At 39.9% G+C, this 22703-nt stretch overlaps 1 protein-coding gene across 1 annotated transcript in view; it reads right to left on the bottom strand.

Annotated features, from left to right (window-relative positions):
• RABGAP1 (RAB GTPase activating protein 1) overlaps positions 1-22703 on the bottom strand; it is a 253113-nt gene that overhangs the window by 78984 nt on the left and 151426 nt on the right. The window contains exons 14-16 of the mRNA XM_063432338.1: positions 21024-21137; positions 14012-14086; positions 3886-4011 (exon numbers count right to left, since the gene is read on the bottom strand). Of these exons, the coding sequence (XP_063288408.1) occupies positions 3886-4011; positions 14012-14086; positions 21024-21137 (315 nt within the window). The remainder of the gene's footprint in view (positions 1-3885; positions 4012-14011; positions 14087-21023; positions 21138-22703) is intronic.

Raw genomic sequence — 22703 nt, 5'->3', positions numbered from 1 at the left:
GTGTATGAGTGCAGTGTGTGTGTGTATGAGTGCAGTGTGTGTGTGTGTGTGTGTATGAGTGCAGTGTGTGTATGAGTGAAGTGTGTGTATGAGTGCAGTGTGTGTATGCGTGCAGTGTGTGTATGCGTGCAGTGTGTGTGTATGAATGCAGTGTGTGTGTATGAATGCAGTGTGTGTGTATGAGTGCAGTGTGTGTGTGTGTGTGTATGAGTGCAGTGTGTGTGTGTGTGAGTGCAGTGTGTGTGTGTATGAGTGCAGTGTGTGTGTGTGTATGAGTGCAGTGTGTGTGTGTATGAGTGCCGTGTGTGTGTGTGTATGAGTGCCGTGTGTGTATGAGTGCATTGTGTGTGTGTATGAGTGCAGTGTGTGTGTGTATGAGTGCAGTGTGTGTGTGTATGAGTGCAGTGTGTGTGTGTGTATGAGTGCAGTGTGTGTGTGTGTGTAAGAGTGCAGTGTGTGTGTGTGTGTGTGTAAGAGTGCAGTGTGTGTGTGTGTGTGTAAGAGTGCAGTGTGTGTGTATGAGTGCAGTGTGTGTGTGTGTATGAGTGCAGTGTGTGTGTGTGTGTGTGCAGTGTGTGTGTGTGTGCAGTGTGTGTGTGTGCAGTGTGTGTGAGTGCAGTGTGTGTATGAGTGCAGTGTGTGTATGAGTGCAGTGTGTGTATGAGTGCAGTGTGTGTGTATGAGTGCAGTGTGTGTATGAGTGCAGTGTGTGTGTATGAGTGCAGTGTGTGTGTATGAGTGCAGTGTGTGTGTATGAGTGCAGTGTGTGTATGAGTGCAGTGTGTGTATGAATGCAGTGTGTGTGTATGAATGCAGTGTGTGTGTATGAGTGCAGTGTGTGTGTATGAATGCAGTGTGTGTGTATGAGTGCAGTGTGTGTGTATGAGTGCAGTGTGTGTGTATGAGTGCAGTGTGTGTGTATGAGTGCAGTGTGTGTGTATGAGTGCAGTGTGTGTGTATGAGTGCAGTGTGTGTGTATGAGTGCAGTGTGTGTGTATGAGTGCAGTGTGTGTGTGTATGAGTGCAGTGTGTGTGTGTGTATGAGTGCAGTGTGTGTGTGTGTATGAGTGCAGTGTGTGTGTATGAGTGCAGTGTGTGTGTATGAGTGCAGTGTGTGTGTATGAGTGCAGTGTGTGTATGAGTGCAGTGTGTGTATGAGTGCAGTGTGTGTATGAGTGCAGTGTGTGTGTGTATGAGTGCAGTGTGTGTGTATGAGTGCAGTGTGTGTGTGTATGAGTGCAGTGTGTGTGTATGAGTGCAGTGTGTGTGTGAGTGAGTGCAGTGTGTGTGTGATGCAGTGTGTATGAATGCAGTGTGTGTGTGTGTGTGTGTATGAGTGCAGTGTGTGTGTGTGTGTGTGTGTGTATGAATGCAGTGTGTGTGTGTATGAGTGCAGTTTGTATGAATGCAGTGTTTGAGTGTGTGATGCAGAGCCTTGGTGGGGGTGGGCATTTTTATTATTTTTGTATTATTTTATTTTAATCGTTTTTTTGTTATATTAATTTTTTTTAATTATTATTATTATTTATTTGTATTACCGTATATACTCGAGTATAAGCCGAGTTTTTCAGCCCATTTTTTGGGCTGAAAAACCCCAACTCGGCTTATACTCGAGTCAAGGTCTGTATTATGGCAATTTGCATTGCCATAATACAGACGGGGGGAGAGGGGGGCTGGCAGAGCTGTAACTTACCTGTTCTGCAGCTCCTGTCAGCTCTCTCCTCCTCTGCGCCGTCCGGTCAGCACCTCGGTCAGCTCCCAGTGTAAATCTCGCGAGAGCCGCGGCTCTCGCGAGACTTACAGTGTAAGCTGACAGAAGAGCAGAATGGACGGCGCAGAGGAGGAGAGAGCTGACAGGAGCTGCAGGACAGGTAAGTTACAGCTCTGCCAGCCCCCCTCTCTCCCCCCACTGAACTGCCACTGGACCACCAGGAAAGGAGAGCCCCCCTCCCTGCCATATATCAAGCAGGGAGGGAGGACGAAAAAAAAAATATATCAATAAAATAAGAAATAATAATAAAAAAATAATAATAATAATACAAAATAATAATAATAACAAAAAAAAGGGGTATAAGGACCACTATGGGAGGGAGGGGGGTATAAGGACCACTATGGGAGGGGGGGGGGGATAAGGACCACTATGGGAGGGAGGGGGTGGGTATAAGGACCACTATGGGAGGGAGGGGGTGGGTTAAGGACCACTATGGGAGGGAGGGGGGTATAAGGACCGCTATGGGAGGGAGGGGGGGTATAAGGACCACTATGGGAGGGAGGGGGGGTATAAGGACCACTATGGGAGGGAGGGGGGGGATAAGGACCACTATGGGAGGGAGGGGGGGGATAAGGACCACTATGGGAGGGAGGGGGGTATAAGGACCACTATGGGAGGGAGGGGGGGGGAAAGGACCACTATGGGAGGGAGGGGGGGATAAGGACCACTATTGGAGGGAGGGGGGTATAAGGACCACTATTGGAGGGAGGGGGGTATAAGGACCACTATGGGAGGGAGGGGGGGGTATAAGGACCACTATGGGAGGGGGTGGGATAAGGACCACTATGGGAGGGAGGGGGGTATAAGGACCACTATGGGAGGGAGGGGGGGGTATATGGACCACTATGGGAGGGATGGGGGGGGATAAGGAACACTATGGGAGGGAGAAGGGGGATAAGGACCACTATGAGAGGGAGGGGGTGGGATAAGGACCACTATGGGAGGGGAGGGGGAAGTAAGGACCACTAGGGGAGGGGAGGGTAAGGACCACTAGGGGAGGGGTGAGTCAGGACCACTGTGGGGGGGGGGGGGTGAAGGAACACGGGGGTGGGGAGGTAAGGACCACTGAGGGAGGAGGAGGGGAAGTCAGGACATATGGGGGGGAGGGGGCGGCAAATTTTTTTTTGCCTACGGCGGCAAATATCCTTGCACTGGCCCTGCACACACTGCATTCACACACTGCATTCATACACACACACACTGCATTCATACACACACACACTGCATTCATGCACACACACACTGCATTCATACACACACGCTGCACTCATACACACACGCTGCACTCATACACACACGCTGCACTCATACACACACACATACGCACACACTGCATTCATTATACACACACTGTAAATAAATATTCAATTAATATATTTTTTTTAGGATCTAATTTTATTTAGAAATTTACCAGTAGCTGCTGCATTTCCCACCCTAGTCTTATACTCGAGTCAATAAGTTTTCCCAGTTTTTTTGGATAAAATTAGGGGCCTCGGCTTATATTCGGGTCGGCTTATACTCGAGTATATACGGTATTATTATTATTATTATTTGTATTATTTTTTTCGTCCCCCCTCCCTGCTTGATACATGGCAGGGAGGGTGGCTCTCACTCCCTGGTGATCCAGTGGCATTGGCAGTTCAGTGGGGGGGAGGGGAACTGGCAGGAAGCACTTACCTCTCCTGCAGCTCCTGTCAGCTCCCTTCTCCTCCGAGCCGGACCGTGCAGCTCCTTTGTCAGCTCACAGTGAAAGTCTCGCGAGAGCCGCACTATGACCCCGCAGCTCTCGCGAGACTTACACTGGGAGCTGACAGAGGTGCTGAAAGGACCGGCGCGGAGGAGGAGGGAGCTGACAGGAGCTGCAGGAGAGGTAAGCGCTCGCTGCCAGCCCCCAGTCTGAATTATGGCAATGTAAATTGCCATAATACAGACAGTGACTTGAGAATAAGCCGAGTTGAGGTTTTTCAGCATAAAAAATGTGCTGAAAAACTCGGCTTATACTGTAGTATATACGGTAGTTGATTCCTGTAGCATATTATCAACAGCGAATTACAAATATGTTTAAAGTGAACCGTGAGTGACTGAATCGATTAATTGGACACAAATGTACCAACCTGCATTAGGCGCTCCAGCTGATAAAACTTGCAGTGCAGATCTTCAAAGTTTTGTTTGAAAAGTTCCCTGAGTCCATATTGGAACATGATTTTGACAAGGACACTGAACGCTTGTTCTTCCGGCATCTGCAAAGGCAGAAATGCATCATATATTATATGTAGATTTTCAACTCAATGATAACAATAGGTCTGCAATAATTTATTATAATTTACACAATTAGTAAATTGCACAAACCAGGATACAATGAGTAAATAATTTATAAAAGCAGCCTGTCAGAAAAATGCAATGCTATAAGGTTGTGTAACCTGTAAACAATGTGTTCCTAACAGGTGCTTACCAATGAGACCTTCAAATTTACAAAAAAAAGCCCAATCACATAATATTCTCCATAAAACCGTCAATTTTATTTCCTTGAGTTTAAAGCGGGTAAACATACAGAAAAACAAAAAAGTTATCAAAGGCTCTGTAACAAAATAAAAGAATGTCCATCTACACACAATTACAATTAACCAAGCAAAACAAGAAAATTTAATTCAATAGTACACGTTCTGATCAAAACAAAATGTAAACAAAACCTGGAATTTGCGCTATATGTCTGTTCACCCGTAGTTCACCTCTTTCATATTAAGTGCATCCACATTTGTTATATATCCTTTTGTTCAGGAGAAACAGGGCTTTGATTTCACATGAACTATTCATATATGAAACATAACTTATTATAAATAAAATAAAAAAAACTATAAGAAATTAAGATTTAAAAAAATAATTGTATTTCTTCCTGACATTTTAGCTATAAATGTCATACCGTTTGCTTTTACTGCAATAAAATGCACATATTTGTATTCAAGAATGTCTCACGAGTAAACCAGTACCCCCCATTAACAGATTAGTAATGTTACCTTTGAGACCGTGTGGTAGCCCAGGAATGAGAATTACCCCCATGATGGCATACCATTTGCAAAAGTACATAACCCAAGGTATTGCAAGTGGGGTATGTCCAGTCTTTTTTAGTAGCCACTTAGTCACAAACACTGGCCAAAGTTAGCGTTCATTTGTTTTTGTGTGAAAAAAAGCAAAAAACTAATATTAGGCCAGTGTTTGTGACTAAGTGGGTACTAAAAATGACTGGACATACCTCATTTGCAATACGTTGGATTGTCTACTTTTGCAAATGGTATGCAATCATGGGGGTAATTCTCATTCCTGGGCTACCATACGGTCTCACAGGCAACATTACCAAACTGGCAAATTTGACTCTCTAACTTTCCAAAACACCATAAAACCTGTACATGGGGGGTACTGTTAAACTTGGGAGACTTCACTGAACACAAACATAGGTGTTTCAAAACAGTAATACATATTAAAACAATATCGTCAGTAAAAGTGCAGTTTGTGTATGTAAAATGCAAAAAAAACGTCACTTTTACTGACAATATCATCGTTGTAATACAATTTATCATTTTGAAACACTAATATTTGTGTTCAGCGGAGTCTCAAAAGTAAAACAGTACCCCCCATGTACAGGTTTTACGGTGTCTTGGAAAGTTACAGGGTTAAATATAGTGCTTGTGAATAAAATTCTCTGCACTTTCTGCCTGGGTTGTCAGGCATGTCAATCAAGTTTTAATTAATATAATCACATAATTATGCTAAAAGATTACTTAAATACACACGTAGAATTTTTTACATATATATACATATATATGTATTTAAATTCTACGTGTATACTTATGTAATCATTTATGTAATTATATATATATGTATCTATATAAATATATTTGCGATTATTTCTATTTTATATATAGATAGATATATATAGAATGTCATTCTAAGTGTATTTTTTACCAATATATAATATATATATATATATATATATATATATATATATAAATATACTAATAACAAAATACAGTTAGAATGAAATTACATATATAATTTATTTTAATTTTTTTTTTTAATATTTTATTTATTGTATTTATTCATTCTTGTAATTATATATATATATATGTAACGTCATTCTAAGTGTATTTTAGTACTAATATATATATATATATACTTATATTAACATTAAAATACACTACGTATGATGTTACATATATAAGATTAAGATGTATGTATATATATATATATGTATATATATATATATATATATATATATATATACACACACACACACACACTTTTAACAAATTTTAAACATGTTTAATTATTTTCTTTTAAAGCAGGGGGACTGTGACATTTCCACAGGCAGCAATAGGGGGGCCATGTGATCGCTCTTTGAGAGAGATCACATGGCACCCGGGGGCCTGATTTGCCGTGGGAGGACTGCCTGGACTGTCAAGCAGTCCTCCCGAAGAGGATCGCGGCAGAGGTAAGTAAATCTTACCTCCTGGGGGCTTAAGCTGTTACGGCGTTCTATGCCGCCGCAACGGCTTTAAAGCCCATTTAAATGGGGACGGCATAGAACGCCGTAACGCCCCGAAAGGCTCATTGTTATCCTAGCCAATGTGTGGATACCTGAATTAGCTAAATGTTGGACATGTGGATCATTTCATAACATTGGTATGCTTCTGAAATTGAAATTGAAATTGGAATGCTTCTGAAATTTGACACATTTGATTAACCCCTTAAGGACACATGACAAGTATGACATGTCATGATTCCCTTTAATTCCATAAGTTTGGTCCTTAAGGGGTTAAACTGGGAGCTGAATTCTGTAAACAAAAGTGATGCTAAAGAATCAGTATAATACCATAGAATACCATAATTGCACAAAAATATGTAAGTAGTGATCCCTTTTTCAATTTTACTATTTTTACTACTAATTTTACTATTTTTAATTTCATATTGTATGATACTGCTCACATCATCAGGCTAAACATTATCCTAGACTGGGGATTATACCACTTCATGCCGTTTTATTAAAGCCATATAAGGCTCTTAATTATGTGAGTGCTTATACTATATATTACCATAATTTCCTAGATTTCTACTACATACTACACTATATATTGCTTGTTTGTTCTGTTTTTTTTAATTATGTAAATTTAGTTACATCCATACCTTTAAAGAACATATATCTCAGAGCTGGCCTAAATCCCAAAGCTGGCCTGAAAATCTATCCAATGCAAGTGGCTGTCAAGATAATATATGACCCATCACACAGTTTTTTTAAAGGCCAACTACAGTGCCAGGAAAATAAAGTTGTTATCCTGGCCGTATATAGGTCCCCTATGGTGCAGAAGGGGTTAAAAAAACCTTCTGTCACTTACCTGGGTCCAGTGCCAATATCCCTCGACACTGGTTCGGGTCTGTCTTCGCTCCTCCCTGTCAGACGGCAGAGAAGACCTAATGCGCATGCACGGCAATGGTTATATACAATGTTTTCCTCCATGCAGAGCGTGAGGATGTCCAGCATCAGTTAGGTGACCAAAAGTCACCTAGAAGCCTAGAAGTCCCACTAGTGGCTGTCTAGTTAACCTTAAAAAATATTTATTGCAGTTTCTTAAAATCTGCAATAATTAGCTTTGCAGGGTTAAAGGACCTGGGACTTTGCACCCAGACCACTCCAATGAGCTGAAGTGGTCTGGGTGCCTATAGTGTCTCTTTAAGTAAAAAAAAAAATCAATAACGTAAACTGAGGTTACCGGACCTCAGAGTGGCCGGAATTAACGTATAAAATAGAATTGTCAGGGGTCAGGGGTATAGAATGAAACAAAAACGAGGAGACAAGCCAATAAATCAAGGATACCAGATATGAGAATAGTCAAGAAAAAGCAAATAGTCGAAATACCAAAAGAATCACAAGATAAAGGCACTCTCTGATAACCAACAAGTGGAAACCACGACAGGGAACTGACAAAAGGCACTTTTGATTTTAAATAACCCTAAGAAGGTAATGATTGTCAGAACTTATCTTGTGACCCAATAACAAGCGTTGCATCGGCGCGCACACATTTGTGTCATTTTTTCAATGTTCAAGGCAGTCATTACTTTAGCCAAGAAGAGAGAACCTTGGCAGGTTGTTGCTGCTAACAGGACTGTTTCAGTGCTTGATCTTTCGCTTTGTATTAATTTGCCCCTTTTTTTTCAAATATGTGCATGTCTTACAACTAATAGCACTACATATAAAGGCACCACAAAATATAAAGCCAAGTAGGAGTAAGTGAAGGATGGGATTAAAGTGACAAAATACCTGAAAGACTTAATGTTATTTTAGCCTGTCTGTGGATACCTTTATTAGCTACATGTTGTATATAAGAATCATTTCATAAATTTGGTTAATGGTAAACTGTGTGACAAATTTGATTAAATTGGGAGCTGAAATCTCTAATAAACAGAAATACTAAATAATCAGTACAACATCGATCTGAGCAGAAAGAAGACTCCAGAAATCAATTTTTCCAAGACATTTATAGAGCAGCCTATCTGAAAAAAAAAAAAAAAAAAATATATATATATATATATATATATATATATAAAATCCGAATGCCCCGCACTCAATTTAACCGGTCTTGTTCAATGCCTCGGTGCAACAGCTCCAGCCACTCCATATATTCCCGAAAGAGTGCACTCAAAGGACTTGAATAAATTTCAAATATATACTTTAATGAAGTATTATATTGCAAGAAAATACGGATCCGTATTTTCTTGCAATATAATACTTCATTAAAGTATCTATTTGAAATTTATTCAAGTCCTTTGAGTGCACTCTTTCGGGAATATATATATATATATATATATATATATATATATATATTAAAAGACATGAAGACATGACTGTGACACATAGTCCGATCAATCAGATCAAATGTGGTAAACTCTGTGGTAAAATATTGCCCTACTGGTATACCCCTAACTTGGTGTCTAGGGCAGAGGTAGGCAAGTTTCGGCACTCCAGAAGTTGTGTACTGAATCTCTACTAATGCTCTTACAACCATAATGATGGCAACGCATCAGGAGGGTATGTAGTCCACAGTATCTGGAGTGCTGAAGGTTGCCTAATCCCTGGTCTAGGGTGGCATGAAGTGGCCAACAAAAGATTAACAGAGCATTACTTCCTAAACAAAGCAATCATTACTGCTGAATGACGAGAAGAAATACTTTTAAATACCGTATATACTCGAGTATAAGACGAGTTTTTCAGCACATTTTTTGTGCTGAAAAACACTCCCTCGTCTTATACTCGAGTCAGTTGTCTGTATTATGGCAATTTTCATTGCCATAATACAGACAAGGACCGGGGGCTGTCAGGAAGCTGTAACTTACCTTCACCGCAGCTCCTGTCAGCTCCCTTCTCTCTCCTCCGTCCGTGCAGCTCCCAGGTCAGCTCCCTCTGCAACTCTCGCGGCCGCGCGGAGCGTTGCCACGGTAACCCGTGGCAACGCTCTGACCCCGCGGCTCTCGCGAGAGTTGCAGAGGGAGCTGACCTGGGAGCTGCACGGACGGAGGAGAGAGAAGGGAGCTGACAGGAGCTGCGGTGAAGGTAAGTTACAGCTTCCTGACAGCCCCCCTCCTACAGCCCATCCACTGGACCACCAGGGAGTGAGAGCCCCCCTCCCTGGCCAGCTAACAAGCAGGGAGGGGGGACGAAAAAACAAATAAAAAAAATAATTAAAAAAAATAAAAATAATAAAAAAAATAATAACATTAAAAAAAATATATATCACAATAATAAAATAATAATAATTAATAAAATGCCCACCCCCACCAATGCTCTGCACTCACACACACACACACTGCACTGCATTCATTATATACACACACTGCCTTCATACATACACACATACACACACTGCATACACACTGCATTCATACATACACACATACACACACTGCATTCACACTGCACTCATACACACACTGCACTGCATTCATTATATACACACACTGCATACACACTGCATTCATACACACACTGCATTCATACATACACACATACACACACTGCATTCACACTGCACTCATACACGCACTGCATTCATTATATACACACACTGCACTGCATTCATTATATACACACTGCACTCATACACACACACTGCACTCATATACACACACTGCACTCATATACACACTGCACTCCATTCATTATATACACACTGCACTCATATACACGCACTGCACTCATATACACGCACTGCACTCATACACACGCACTGCACTCCATTCATTATATACACACTGCATACACACACTGCATTCATACACACACACACACTGCATTCATTATATACACACACTGTAAATAAATATTAAATTAATATAATTTTTTTAGGATCTAATTTTATTTAGAAATTTACCAATAGCTGCTGCATTTTCCACCCTAGTCTTATACTCGAGTCAATAAGTTTTCCCAGTTTTTTGGGGTAAAATTAGGGGCCTCGGCTTATATTCGGGTCGGCTTATACTCGAGTATATACGGTATATAGATTTTATTTTTTTCATGGTCCATAGCCATTCAATTTGTTACAATTATTATGACAGTAGCTAAAAAAACATCTTAAGATCCAGCACTGAATTTTCTGTTTTTGATGAAGATTCCCAAGGCAAATAATTGTTTTCAGCCAGTTAGCTAGAGTATTAGGAAAGACTTAAGAAAAATGATCATCAGTAATAAGAGTAAATTTAATAGACTCAGAGTAAATATGATGCAGTAATGGCAGTAGGTAATCTTAATTGAGGTAGGATGATAAAGGTTAAAACCAATATACAATAGAAAAATAAAATAAAAAAGAAAGCGATCATTTGAAAAAGCCATTTGGTCGAAACGCGTTGTGATTTTAAAGACTGACAAGTGTTTTATCTTTTGTTTGTTTCCTAATATTTTAATTTTTAATTCAATTTACTTTTACAATTCAATTTATTCTTGAATTATTATTTTTTTTGGGGGGGGTCCTGCTTTCTATTTTATTTTTCTATGGTATAATGGTTTTTACCTTTCTCATCCTCCTCAATTAAGAATACCTACTGCATCATATTTACTCACAAATCCCAGGAGGGGATTGTACCACCCAAGCTGTTACCAACGAGCATATATATGCTCCCCTAAATGTGAGTACATATTTTTTTTTTTTGCGTGTAACTGTGTGTGACTGTCTGTGTGTATGACTGTAACTATGCATGTGACTGTGTGTGTGGGACTGTAACTGTGTTTGTGACTATCTGCCTGCGTGTGTCTACCTGTAAATGTGGCTGTGTATCTGCCTGTACCTGTGAGGCTGTATGTATATGACTGTTAGACTGTCTGCCTGTAACTGTGTGTGTGACTATGTGCATGTGGTTGTATTTGACAGTGTATATGAAGGGCCAGACTGGTGCACCGGGATACGGGGAAATTTCCCAGTGGACCGGGCTGACAGCCCTGATCATTAGGCTAATTTGATTAAAATAATTTTCCCCTCAGGCTGTGTCAGTCCGAGGGAAGTAAAGAGGGACTAGCTGGGGGCTGGTGCGGCCGCAATTAGGCTGCTGGCAGCCGGAGGGAGACCTGTCAGTCTCCCTTCACTATTTACAGCAATTCCGGCTGTTTCCTTCACCCACCCCCTGCATGGAAGCCACGCCCCCTGAATGGAAGCTCCGCTTCTCACCCCCACGCATGTTGCTTGTTGGAAGGAAGAGGCCACAAAATGCCAACTTCACTTACCAGTGCCAGGTAAGCTTCAGCCATGACAGTGATTGTGTGTGTGGGTGTGTGTCTGCTAGTGAGAGAGCTTGTGTGTGTGTGCCTGCTAGTGAGAGAGCTTGTGTGTGTGTGCCTGCTAGTGAGAGAGCTTGTGTGTGTGTGTGTGCGCGCCTGCTAGTGAGTGAGTTTGTGTGTGTGTGCCTGCTAGTGAGTGAGCTTGCCTACGTGTGTGTGCGTGCCTTCTAGTGAGAGAGCTTGTGTGTGTGTGTGTGCCTGCTTGTGAGTGAGCTTGTGTGTGTGCCTGCTAGTGAGTGAGCTTGTGTGTGTGTGTGCCTGCTAGTGAGTGAGCTTGTGTGTGTGTGCCTGCTTGTGAGTGAGCTTGTGTGTGTGCCTGCTAGTGAGTGAGCTTGTGTGTGTGTGTGCCTGCTAGTGAGTGAGCTTGTGTGTGTGTGTGCCTGCTAGTGTGTGTGTGTGTGTGCCTGCTAGTGAGAGATCCTGTGTGTGTGTGTGTGTGTGTGCCTTCTAGTGAGTGAGCTTGTGTGTGTGTGCCTGCAAGTGAGTGAGCTTGTGTGCCTGCAAGTGAGTGAGCTTGTGTGTGTGCCTGCAAGTGAGTGAGCTTGTGTGTGTGTGCCTGCTAGTGAGTGAGCTTGTGTGTGTGTGCCTGCTAGTGAGTGAGCTTGTGTGTGTGTGCCTGCTAGTGAGTGAGCTTGTGTGTGTGCGTGTGCCTGCTAGCCGCATTCATTGTAGACTAACTGGGCAAGTTGGTAACACGACTGAGAAGCGGATTACAGTAGTCAAGGCGAGAGGGGAAAGTGGCATGGACAAAAATGCCCCTTCTTTCTCACAGATCACTTCTCTGCCATTTAAGAGTTAAATCACCATGTTTATGCAGCCCTAGACACATCTCCCCTACTATGACTTACACAGCCTTCCTACACAAACATCTTGTAAAGAGGTAACACATTTTTAACTTTCTTTATTGCACAGTGTGTTTAATTTAGAATTACTTATCTCCCACTCTATTAATCGCCTGACAGAGTCTGCAGGAGCCTCATATGTGTGATTACATGACAATTAAAAGAGCACAAGTTTTAAATAAATCCTCAAACGTAAAAACACTGTGCTGATAGATCTGATTGAAAAGAAAAAACATTTGTCATGTTAGCTGTGTGAGTGACGGGGGGAGGTATGTCCACAGCTGCAAAAACAAACAATGGTGCTTTAACTCCTAAATGTCAGTGAATTGAGTAGTGAATTGATAGCCGTGGGGATTGTAAAGGCGACCCTTCCCCTTCTTATTATGACTGGTCTTCAATATATCCTCAAAGGGGTATATACATAGAGTAGTACGGTATAATGATATTATATAAAACCAATATAAAACTCACAAGTAAAGAGCCTTAAAGGGACACTATAGTCACCAGAACAACTACAGCTTATTGAATTTGTTCTGGTGAGTAGAATCATTACCTTCAGGTTTTTTGCTGTAAACACTGCTTGTTTCAGAGACAATGCAGTGTTTACATTACAGCCTAGTGATAACTTCACTGGCCACTCCTAAGATATCTGTACAAGATCCTTCCTGAGTCATTGCTGCCTAAAATGCATCCAAACATTCAGTGTCTTCTCCCTCTGCATGCAGACACTGATTTCCTCACAGAGATTAATTGATTCAATTCATCTCTATGAGGAGATGCTGATTGGCCAGGGCTGTGTTTGAATTGTGCTGGCTCTGCCCCTGATCTGCCTCTTTGTCAGTCTCAGACAATCCTATGGGGAAGCTCAATTGGATCATGCTACCACTTCAGCAGGCAGCTCAAAAGGAAACAGAGACAAAGTAAGCAGACTTGAATACAAGTAAGATTGTACTATATTTAGAGAGGCATGAGGGGACCAGGTTGGCTAGATGGTGGTTTTAACCCTATAGGGGCAGGAATACAGGTTTGTGTTCCTGACCCTATAGTGCTCCTTTAAGATAGGGCTCACTTTCCACACTTTGTATGGCTAAGGGCCATACCACCTTCCTTGGAATAATGCAGGAACCCTTTAAATGTTTTCTTGATTAAATGGAGAGCTTAACAAAGTGAACAGGTCAGATTTGGGTGCAAGCATTCACAATTAACAATCTGACTCTTAACAGTTTTGCAGGGCTTAAATAAGTACCTACATGCCATATGCTTTTAGGTGGTATTCAAATTATTATTTTTTAATCTACTGGAACAACGAAACAAATAATTTCTAGCTAGTTTCAGAAGTACCCTTGTATCAACTGTTGTTGCTGATTAAATTAAGATATTCGCTTTTAATAATACTACATGCAATGGGATCGCACATAATGCACTCCGATTACATACACTGAGATTGTCACTTACTGCTGCAGGATCAAAAATCCCTTAGAAACCCCATATAGTGAAATGAAATGCATTGCGATCGGGCAAAATGTATACTGAGTCATTTGGTTGTTTTTAGCACTTATCCAAACCAATGAACCTGAAACTTACATGCAGCAAAAGAACAGCGGCAAGGAAGGACTGTCCTTGGCAATACCCAATCTCTTCATCATACACAGAGTAAGCCTGAAAGAAAAGAACAGAAGCTGTGTAACTTTACAATGCAGGGCTGGTTTGTTTTTATTTGGAACAAAATCAGCTAACAGCACTTGAAATATAAATACCGAATATACTCGAGTATAAGCCGAGTTTTTTGGCACATTTTTTGTGCTGAAAAGACCCCCTCGGCTTATACTCGAGTCACTGTCTGTATTATGTCTTATAATGAGCCCGGCGGTCCTGTTGGGGGCCGGAGCAAGCTGTTACTTACCTTTGTAGCAGCTACGGTCAACTTCCCCCCCGTTCAGCTCACGTGTAAGTTTCGAGAGACCCACGGCCATCAGAGCGTTGCCACGGGTTACGCAGACCGCAAGGCTTACACTGTGAGCTGAACGGAGCTGCTACAAAGGTCAGTAACAGCCCATGCCAGTGGACCACTAGAGAATGAGATAGCCCCCCTCCCTGGCCAGGTATCAAGCAGGGAGGGGGGCCTAAAAAATTAAATAAAACAAATAAATAATAAAAATAATAAAATAATATTAGAATAATAATAATAAAATATTAAAATAATATTTAAAAAATATATATTCAAATAATAAAAAATGCCCTCCCACCACCCAGTTTACACACACACAAAACACTACATTCACACAAATACACACTCTGCATTATATACACACACACTCTGCATTATATACACACACCCACACGCTCTGCATTATATACACACAGAGTGTGTGTGTATATAATGCAGAGTGTTTGTATGAGTGTGTGTGTGTGTGTATAATGCAGAGTGTTTGTATGAGTGTGTGTGTGTGTATATAATGCAGAGTGTTTGTATGAGTGTGTGTGTATATAATGCAGTGTGTGTTTGTATGAGTGTGCGTGTATATAATGCAGAGTGTTTGTATGAGTGTGTGTGTGTATATAATGCAGAGTGTGTGTGTTTGTATGAGTGTGTGTATATAATGCACTCACTGTGCATTATATACACACACACACACACTCATACAAACGCACACCCTGCATTATTTACACACACCCTGCATTATATACACACACAGCATTCATTATATACACACTGCATTCACAATATACACACATTCTGCATTCATTATATACACACACACTACACAGCATTTATTATATACACACACTGTAAATAAATATTCAATTAATGTAATTTTATTGGGATCTAATTTTATTTAGAAATTTACCAGTAGCTGCTGCATTTCCCACCCTAGGCTTATACTCGAGTCAATAAGTTATCCCAGTTTTTTGTGCTAAAATTAGGTGCCTCGGCTTATATTCGGGTCGACTTATACTCGAGTATATATGGTACATTGTTAATTTGCATGAGTTATCTAACCAGTATAATAAATCATGCACCATTATACCAAGTGCATAATAAACATTGGCTACAATGATGGCATACATTTTAGTATTAAGACCTATTTTTGGCTTTTTTTTTTTATTCCATTTGAGAAACGCGTTATGGACATTACTTTTTTTATCTGATTGAATAAAGGATTGTTTATTGTACCATCACCTTTTATTTCAACAACTTTTTTCCTGCTATTTTATTTAGTTTATTTTTGTCTCATCCTTTTTCTTTATCAACATTATAATCCCTACTCTCAAGAAAATTCCAGGTGGGGAACATACCACCAACGCTACCATCATAGAGCATGAGCCTGCGCTACACTTGTGAGTATAATTCTGTTTAATTTTATACAGGTTTTTATTGTCTTATTGAGAGCACTATTTGTGGCTATTTTTGTTTTTTTTCAATTTCAAATGTTTTATTATATTTTACAACATTGGAAGACAAATATTATACATAGACAATACAATACAAAAGTTAAATTTATATAATATTGTTTACTATAGTTCTCCTGTTAACTAATAATATATAGACACAGTATATGAAGATTTACAGGTTTCCAATTCATAATAAATTATTAAAATGTTTCCCTTATCTTTTTAATCCATTGATCGTAATGGTGAATATAGTTTGTTTGAGTAGGAAGCTACCTTTCTGTTTCAAGTTGGAATATGAGTTGTTTTTTATACTGAGTAAAACCTGATATTTGTTTCCAAGATCTTGCAATGATCATTTTTGCGGACATAAAGACACTGAGAATCAATATTTGATGTTTTTTTGGGAGTTTGCCCAATTTAAGATGAAGAAGGACAGTTTCTGGGGATTCCCTTAGGTTTATATTACAAACTGACATAGTGGAATATATTGAGTCCCAGAATGTAATTATTCTTGGACACTTCCACCAAATAAGTAGCATACATCCTTCATGGGCTAAGCATCTCCAGACTTAAGATAAAGCCAGGGACTAATGAAAGTATTTAGAAAATTAGAATTTAATATTTTTCCTAGGATAGCCTTATGCCTATCCCACGCATGCTTAAACTCCTTCACTGTGTTAATATCTACCACCTTAGCTGGACGGCTATTCCATGCATCCACTACCCTCTCAGTAAAGTAATACTATCTGATATTATTTTTAAAACTTTGCCATTCTAATTTAAGACTATGCCCTCTTGTTGTGGTAGTTTTTCTTCTTTTAAATATAGTCTCCCCCTTTACTGTTCCTCCTTGAACATCAACCCTGTTACATATCTTAGTATCATCAGCAAAAAGACATACCTTACCATCAAGACCTTCTGCAATATCACTAATACAAATATTAAAGGGAATGGGTCCAAGTAAAGATTCCTGAGGTACCCCACTGGGTAACAAGACCTTGCTTCGAATATACTCCATTGAATACAACCCTCTGTTGCCTGCCACTCAGCCACTGCCTAACCCATTTAACAATATTGGAATCCAAACTTAAAGATTGCAGTTTACTGATAAGCCTTCTATGTGCGACAATGTCAAAAGCCTTACTGAAATCTAGGTAAGCAATGTCTGCTGCACCACTCTGATCTATTATTTTAGTTACCCAATCAAAAAAATCAATAAGATTAGTTTGGCATGATCTCCCTGAAGTAAACCCATGTTGTCTCTGATCTTGAAATCCCTGTGATTTTAGATGTTCAACAATCCTATCCTTTAACATGGTTTCCATTACTTTCCCCACTACTGAAGTAAGGCTTACTGGCCTATAATTGCCGACTTCTCCCTACTACCTTTCTTGTAAATGGGCACAACATTCTCTAATTTCCAATCTTCTGGGACTAGTCCTATTAACCATGATTGGTTAAATAAATCTGTTAATGGTTTTGCTAGAACACCACTAAGCTCTTTTAATAACTTTGCATCATGCCTCGCCCCATCAACCTATTTGTCTTTACTTTTTACAGTTGAAATAGAACCTCTTCCTCTTTAAACTCACATGTAACAAATTACTAATTTGTCCTTTTTCCTAACTGAGGTCCCTTTCCTTCAATTTCATCTGTAAATACAGAACAAAAATATTAATTGAGGCAGCTAGACCTTTAATCCTCTTCTACATAACTACCTTTCTTTGTTTTTAAGCTAACTAATCCTTGTTCTACTTTCCTTTTCTCATTTATGTGTCAAAAAAATGTTTTGCCCCCCTTTTTTACTGACTGGGCTATTTTATCTTCTGTGTGTGATTTGGAAGCTCTTATTACTTGCTTAGAAAAGGGGGCCTTTGAAATTTGTCAACATCCTATGTTACAACCAAATAACTGCAGGGAGCACTTTAACACCTTAGTGACTAGACCGGTTTTAAATTTTCTTACCGTTAAGGACCAGGGCTCTTTTTACATTTCTGTGGTGTTTGTGTTTAGCTGTAATTTTCCTTTTACTCATCTACTGTACCCACATATATTATATATCGTTTTTCTCGCCGACTGTCTTTTTAAAGATACCATTATTTTCATCATATCATATAATTTACTATAAACAAAATTATAAAATATGATGAACAAAATTGGGGGGGGGGGAGGGGAGAAATGCTTTTTCGAACTTTGACCCCCAATATCTGTTTTGCATCTGCAACCGCCAAAAAACACCCATGCTAAATAATTTCTAAATTTTGTCCTGAGTTTAGAAATACCCAATGTTAACATGTTCTTAGCTTTTTTTGGAAAGTTATAGGGCTATAAGTACAAGTAGCACTTTGCTATTGCGGAACCATTTTGCTTTCAAAATTAACGCAAGTTACATTGTAACACTGATATCTCTCAGGAATCCCTGAATAACCCTTCACATGTATATATTTTTTTTTAAAGAAAACAACCTAAGGTATTAAACTTGGGGTATTTTGACTCTTTTCATGCAACCATTTTACCATCAATCTATGCAAATTTAAACAAAAATAATAATAATTGGTGATTTTTTTTTGTTAACTAGCAATTTAAGAATACATGTGCGGAGAACCTTAAGTGTTACTGCCAAAGAACACCCTAATATGTGTTCAGCAACATCTCCTGAGTACAGTGATACCCCTCATGTATAGGTGTGGTGGGTTCTCTGGGGGCTAAAAGACCTTATTTGGAGGGTGCGCAATCCAGTTTTCCAACTTGGAATTTTTTCAACTGGTTAGCATGCACCCATGTCCTATTTGGGACATTTCTCAAGCCGGCCAATGTAATTTCCCCCATCAAACCATATATTTTTGAAAAGTAGACACCCTAGGTTATTTCAAATGGTGGTATTTTAACACTTTCCATGCACTAATTCTACCACCAGTCTTTGTCAACCTTTTGGGTAGTCATGTTTTTGTGTTATTTTTCTCTCACATTGTACTTTAGGCATGGATTCTCAGATCCTGTTATGTGTTACTGACAAAGGACATCCCAATATGTGTTCAGCAACATCTCCCGAATAAAACAATGTACAGGTTTGATGGGTTTTTGCAAACTTACAGGGGTCAAATGTAGGGCTTTCCCCTTTTCCATGTTTTCACATTGAAATTTGCCAGATTGGTTTGCTGGGCGTATGTTGCCTTTGAGACCATATGGCAGCCCAGGAATGACAATTAAGCCCATCATGGCATACCATTTGTAAAAGTAGACAATCCACGGTATTCAACATGCGGTATGTCCAGTCTTTTGTAGTAGCCACTTAGTCACAAAGGCTGGCCAAAGTTAGCGTTTTTATTTAGTTTTTGCATTATTATTTTTTTACACAAAAACTGCACTTTTACTGGTGATGTCATCGTCGTGATAAGTTGTACTGTTGTAAACACTCATATTTGTATTCCATATGGGGTATGTCCAGTCGTTTTTAGTAGCCACTTAGGCACAAATGCTGGCCACAGTAAGCGTTTTAATTTATTTTTTAATATAAAAGTTTTCGTTTTTAAAAAATAAATAAATATATATATATATATATATATATATATATATACACACACAAACACTTATTTCCTATATATGTATATTATAATTAAAGCCTTTTATAATATATTATACATATATAGTGCATATATATGATTTCATTATAAATGTATTTTGAGATAGATGTGTTTATATCTTAAAGTACACTTATAATGAAATCATATATATGTATAATATATTATAAAATGTTTAAATTATTTTATATATTATATATACAGCTCATACAGTCCCCCTGCGGGCAGCTCCTAGACTCTTATTGTGGCGATGTGATCATGGTGATCACATGGCCCTGGAGGGTCAGGATAGCTGGAGCTGCTGCAGGGGAACTGCCGGTAGTCCCCACCGACCGCGATCGCCGGTCCAGGGCTCATATTTGCTGCTGTCGTACTAGGTACGCCCGCGGCCCTTAACAACAGGAGAGCAAAAAAACGGGGAGCAAGAGTATACTGAGAACGGGCAGCAGCTGAAATAGCCTGCCCTTTAGTGGGTCAAGTTCCCTCTGCATGAGAGACACAGCAACCCCAGACGATCGTTTCAGCCTTGTTAGGCATCATTAGTGAGGCATAGCGGATATCTCTCTAGGCACTGTGAGCAAGGGGTCCACATCTGGCTTACCCTTTAAACTTAAGGAGAGCAAAAAAATGGGGAGCAAGAGTATACTGAGAACGGTTTTCAGCTGAAACAGCCTGCCCTTCAGTGGGTCCCCGCTCAGATCTCAGCTGGTTTTAGCTCATCTTGAGCCATTACAGAGAGAACATCTCTGAAACATAGACTGGTCCCACCCATACGGGCAGTCCAGATACGAAATGCCAGCAAGTTCCCTCTGCACGAGATACACAGCAACCCCAGATGATCGTTTCAGCCTTGTTAGGCATCATCAGTGAGGCATATCTCACTGATATCTCTCTAGGCACTAAAGTTTAACTTTTTTTAACTTTATATAGGCACCCAGACCACTTCATCTCATTGAAGTGGTCTGGGTGAAAAGGCCCAGGCCCCATAGCCCTGCATTTGCAAACATTGCAGTTTCAAAGAAATTGAAATGTTTACATTGCAGGGTTAAGACAGCCTCTAGTGGCTTTCACAACATTTGACTCTGAGAAACCAACACTGGACGTCCCCATGATCAATGTTTCATATAAGGAAGGTCTAATGGGTGCAGTGCTCGCTGCGCATGTGCATTAGATCCCTCCAATCGACTGGTGTCTGCGGATGAGAGACCCAACCCAACTTGACCCCTTAAGGACCAAACTTCTGGAATAAAAGGGAATCATGACATGTCACACATGTCATGTTTCCTTAAGGGGTTAAAGGGACATCGGTGCTGGAATCGTGTAAGTGTTTAAAGGTTTATTTAAAACCCTTTACTTGCCACTGGGGAGAAAGGGAAGCGGCATAGGGGCCCTTTAGTGTTAAGAATAAATCTTTGTATTTATAACACAAAAGTTTTCCTTTAACACAACACCAACATATGACAGAATATAGCACTAAGCTATGTGTGTTTATGAGTGTAAAGTAATTTCACTGTCAAGCGATTTGGAAAGAGAACCATTTTATGGTTGTCTCCACCTTTCACATGGGATATTCCTATTCCAGCTGTATAGCACATCAGTATATCATAGTAGTTATGAAAAACCTTGCAGATTTTGTAGAGCGAATCCTGCCCGTCACCCCCAGTGTCTTTGAAGTAGTCGTGAGCTGGGAACGTCCTATTGATATCACGTGTGATGGCACTGTCTTGTGGAGACTCCTAGAGAAATAGAAAAAATATGTTTTAGGTGTCATTATATCTACTTATATATTCTTTCATTAACAAAGTACTTTATATTCACAACCTGCGCGCTTCAGCCACAATCATTAATACATTTACATTACTATGAAGAGTACTGTGAAGAATGCTACATACAAGTTTTGTCAATGTTATTTGTTACAATCTAAGGGACTGTTGGACTGTTTGCTCATTATTAATAACATACCTACTTTCAGATCCTATATGCCTCAAACTTTGTAAGACATTTATACTGCCCTCTTCAATATGACACAGCAGACTAATGTGAATCTTAAATCTTTCCAGGCACACAAATTTTAATAGAGACACACGATACATGTTTCTACCACTCCACCAAAAAGATTAGGTAGAGTATTTTAAAATATACTTCCTTTAGAACAGTTTGACTTCTTACCTGGCGTCCACTGGGAACCACTCCGATACCACTACTTCTAACAGAGAGCCGCACAGTACTGCAGGAGAGCTAACGGACTCTAAGTAGAAGCTTTTGACAGTCTGTCAGAAGTACTAGGGGAGGGGAAGCGTTGCCCAGCAGACCCTGGGTAAGATGTGAAACTGTTCTACAGTGTCCTGTAGTAGTTATGGTGCTTGGAGTGTTCCTAACATATCCAAGACCACCTGAGGACATAGTTACATAGCTGAAAAGAGACTTGCATCCATCAAGTTCAGCCTTCCTCACATATGTTGTTGCTGTTGATCCAAAAGGCGGCAAAAAACCTAGTGCATGCATCACAAAATCTGCCCCGCTTCCCATCCTAATTCCATTCCCAGTGGCTTTAGGTTTATCTTCAATTAGATCTCTAACTAAATTCAATCATTTCCTTTTCTTCTAAAGAGCAAATTCTATTTATGTTTATGTCCTCTGTAAAACATGATTCTTTAATTAATTAATTATAATATAATTCTAATTTTATTTTAATGACACGGAGGCTCAAATTATGCTTCTTCTCTTTCTTTTATTCCTCAGCAGCAAAATATTTATTTTAGAAAAACAAATCAAAACATGTAAACATGCCCCCAAAGGGTTAATCCTATAACAGTACAACCAATCATAATGCCTTCAGCACCATCAACTCCCCATCTGACCTTAAGCCACTCCTCTTTCTTGCTGCTGCCTTCCTCAGCTAAGTACATTTCTATTTTTCTCTGTATGCTACCAATGTGTTTTTGTCATAATTATTTTTTTTGATATTGCATTTATATTTAGCCATTTCTGAGGGAACACTTGGTGAGCTTGCCTTTTTCATATTGCTGTATAGTTTGTTTGCAATAGTACCCATACTGCTGGTGCCTTATTTGTTCCCATATTGCCTATAAAGCTTTTGGGCTTATCAGTGTGGTCACCCATTCCTCCAAGAGTTATTTGGGTGCCCCCCCCCCTCTTTTCTTTGTATCTCTATTTATATTTCCACCTACTATAACCACTGTGAGAACTGCTATTTTAATTATGCAGTCTCAAAGGGATTTGGGCACAGCCTCTGGCAATTCTCCCATTAGGGCTGAGATACCCCCTCTGCTCCCCAGGTT

The sequence above is a fragment of the Pelobates fuscus genome, chromosome 9, assembly GCF_036172605.1.
Source record: "Pelobates fuscus isolate aPelFus1 chromosome 9, aPelFus1.pri, whole genome shotgun sequence".
Taxonomy (NCBI): Eukaryota; Metazoa; Chordata; class Amphibia; order Anura; family Pelobatidae; genus Pelobates; species Pelobates fuscus.
The sequence above is the reverse complement of the archived record's forward strand: the minus strand, read 5'-3'. Positions and strand labels throughout refer to the sequence as shown.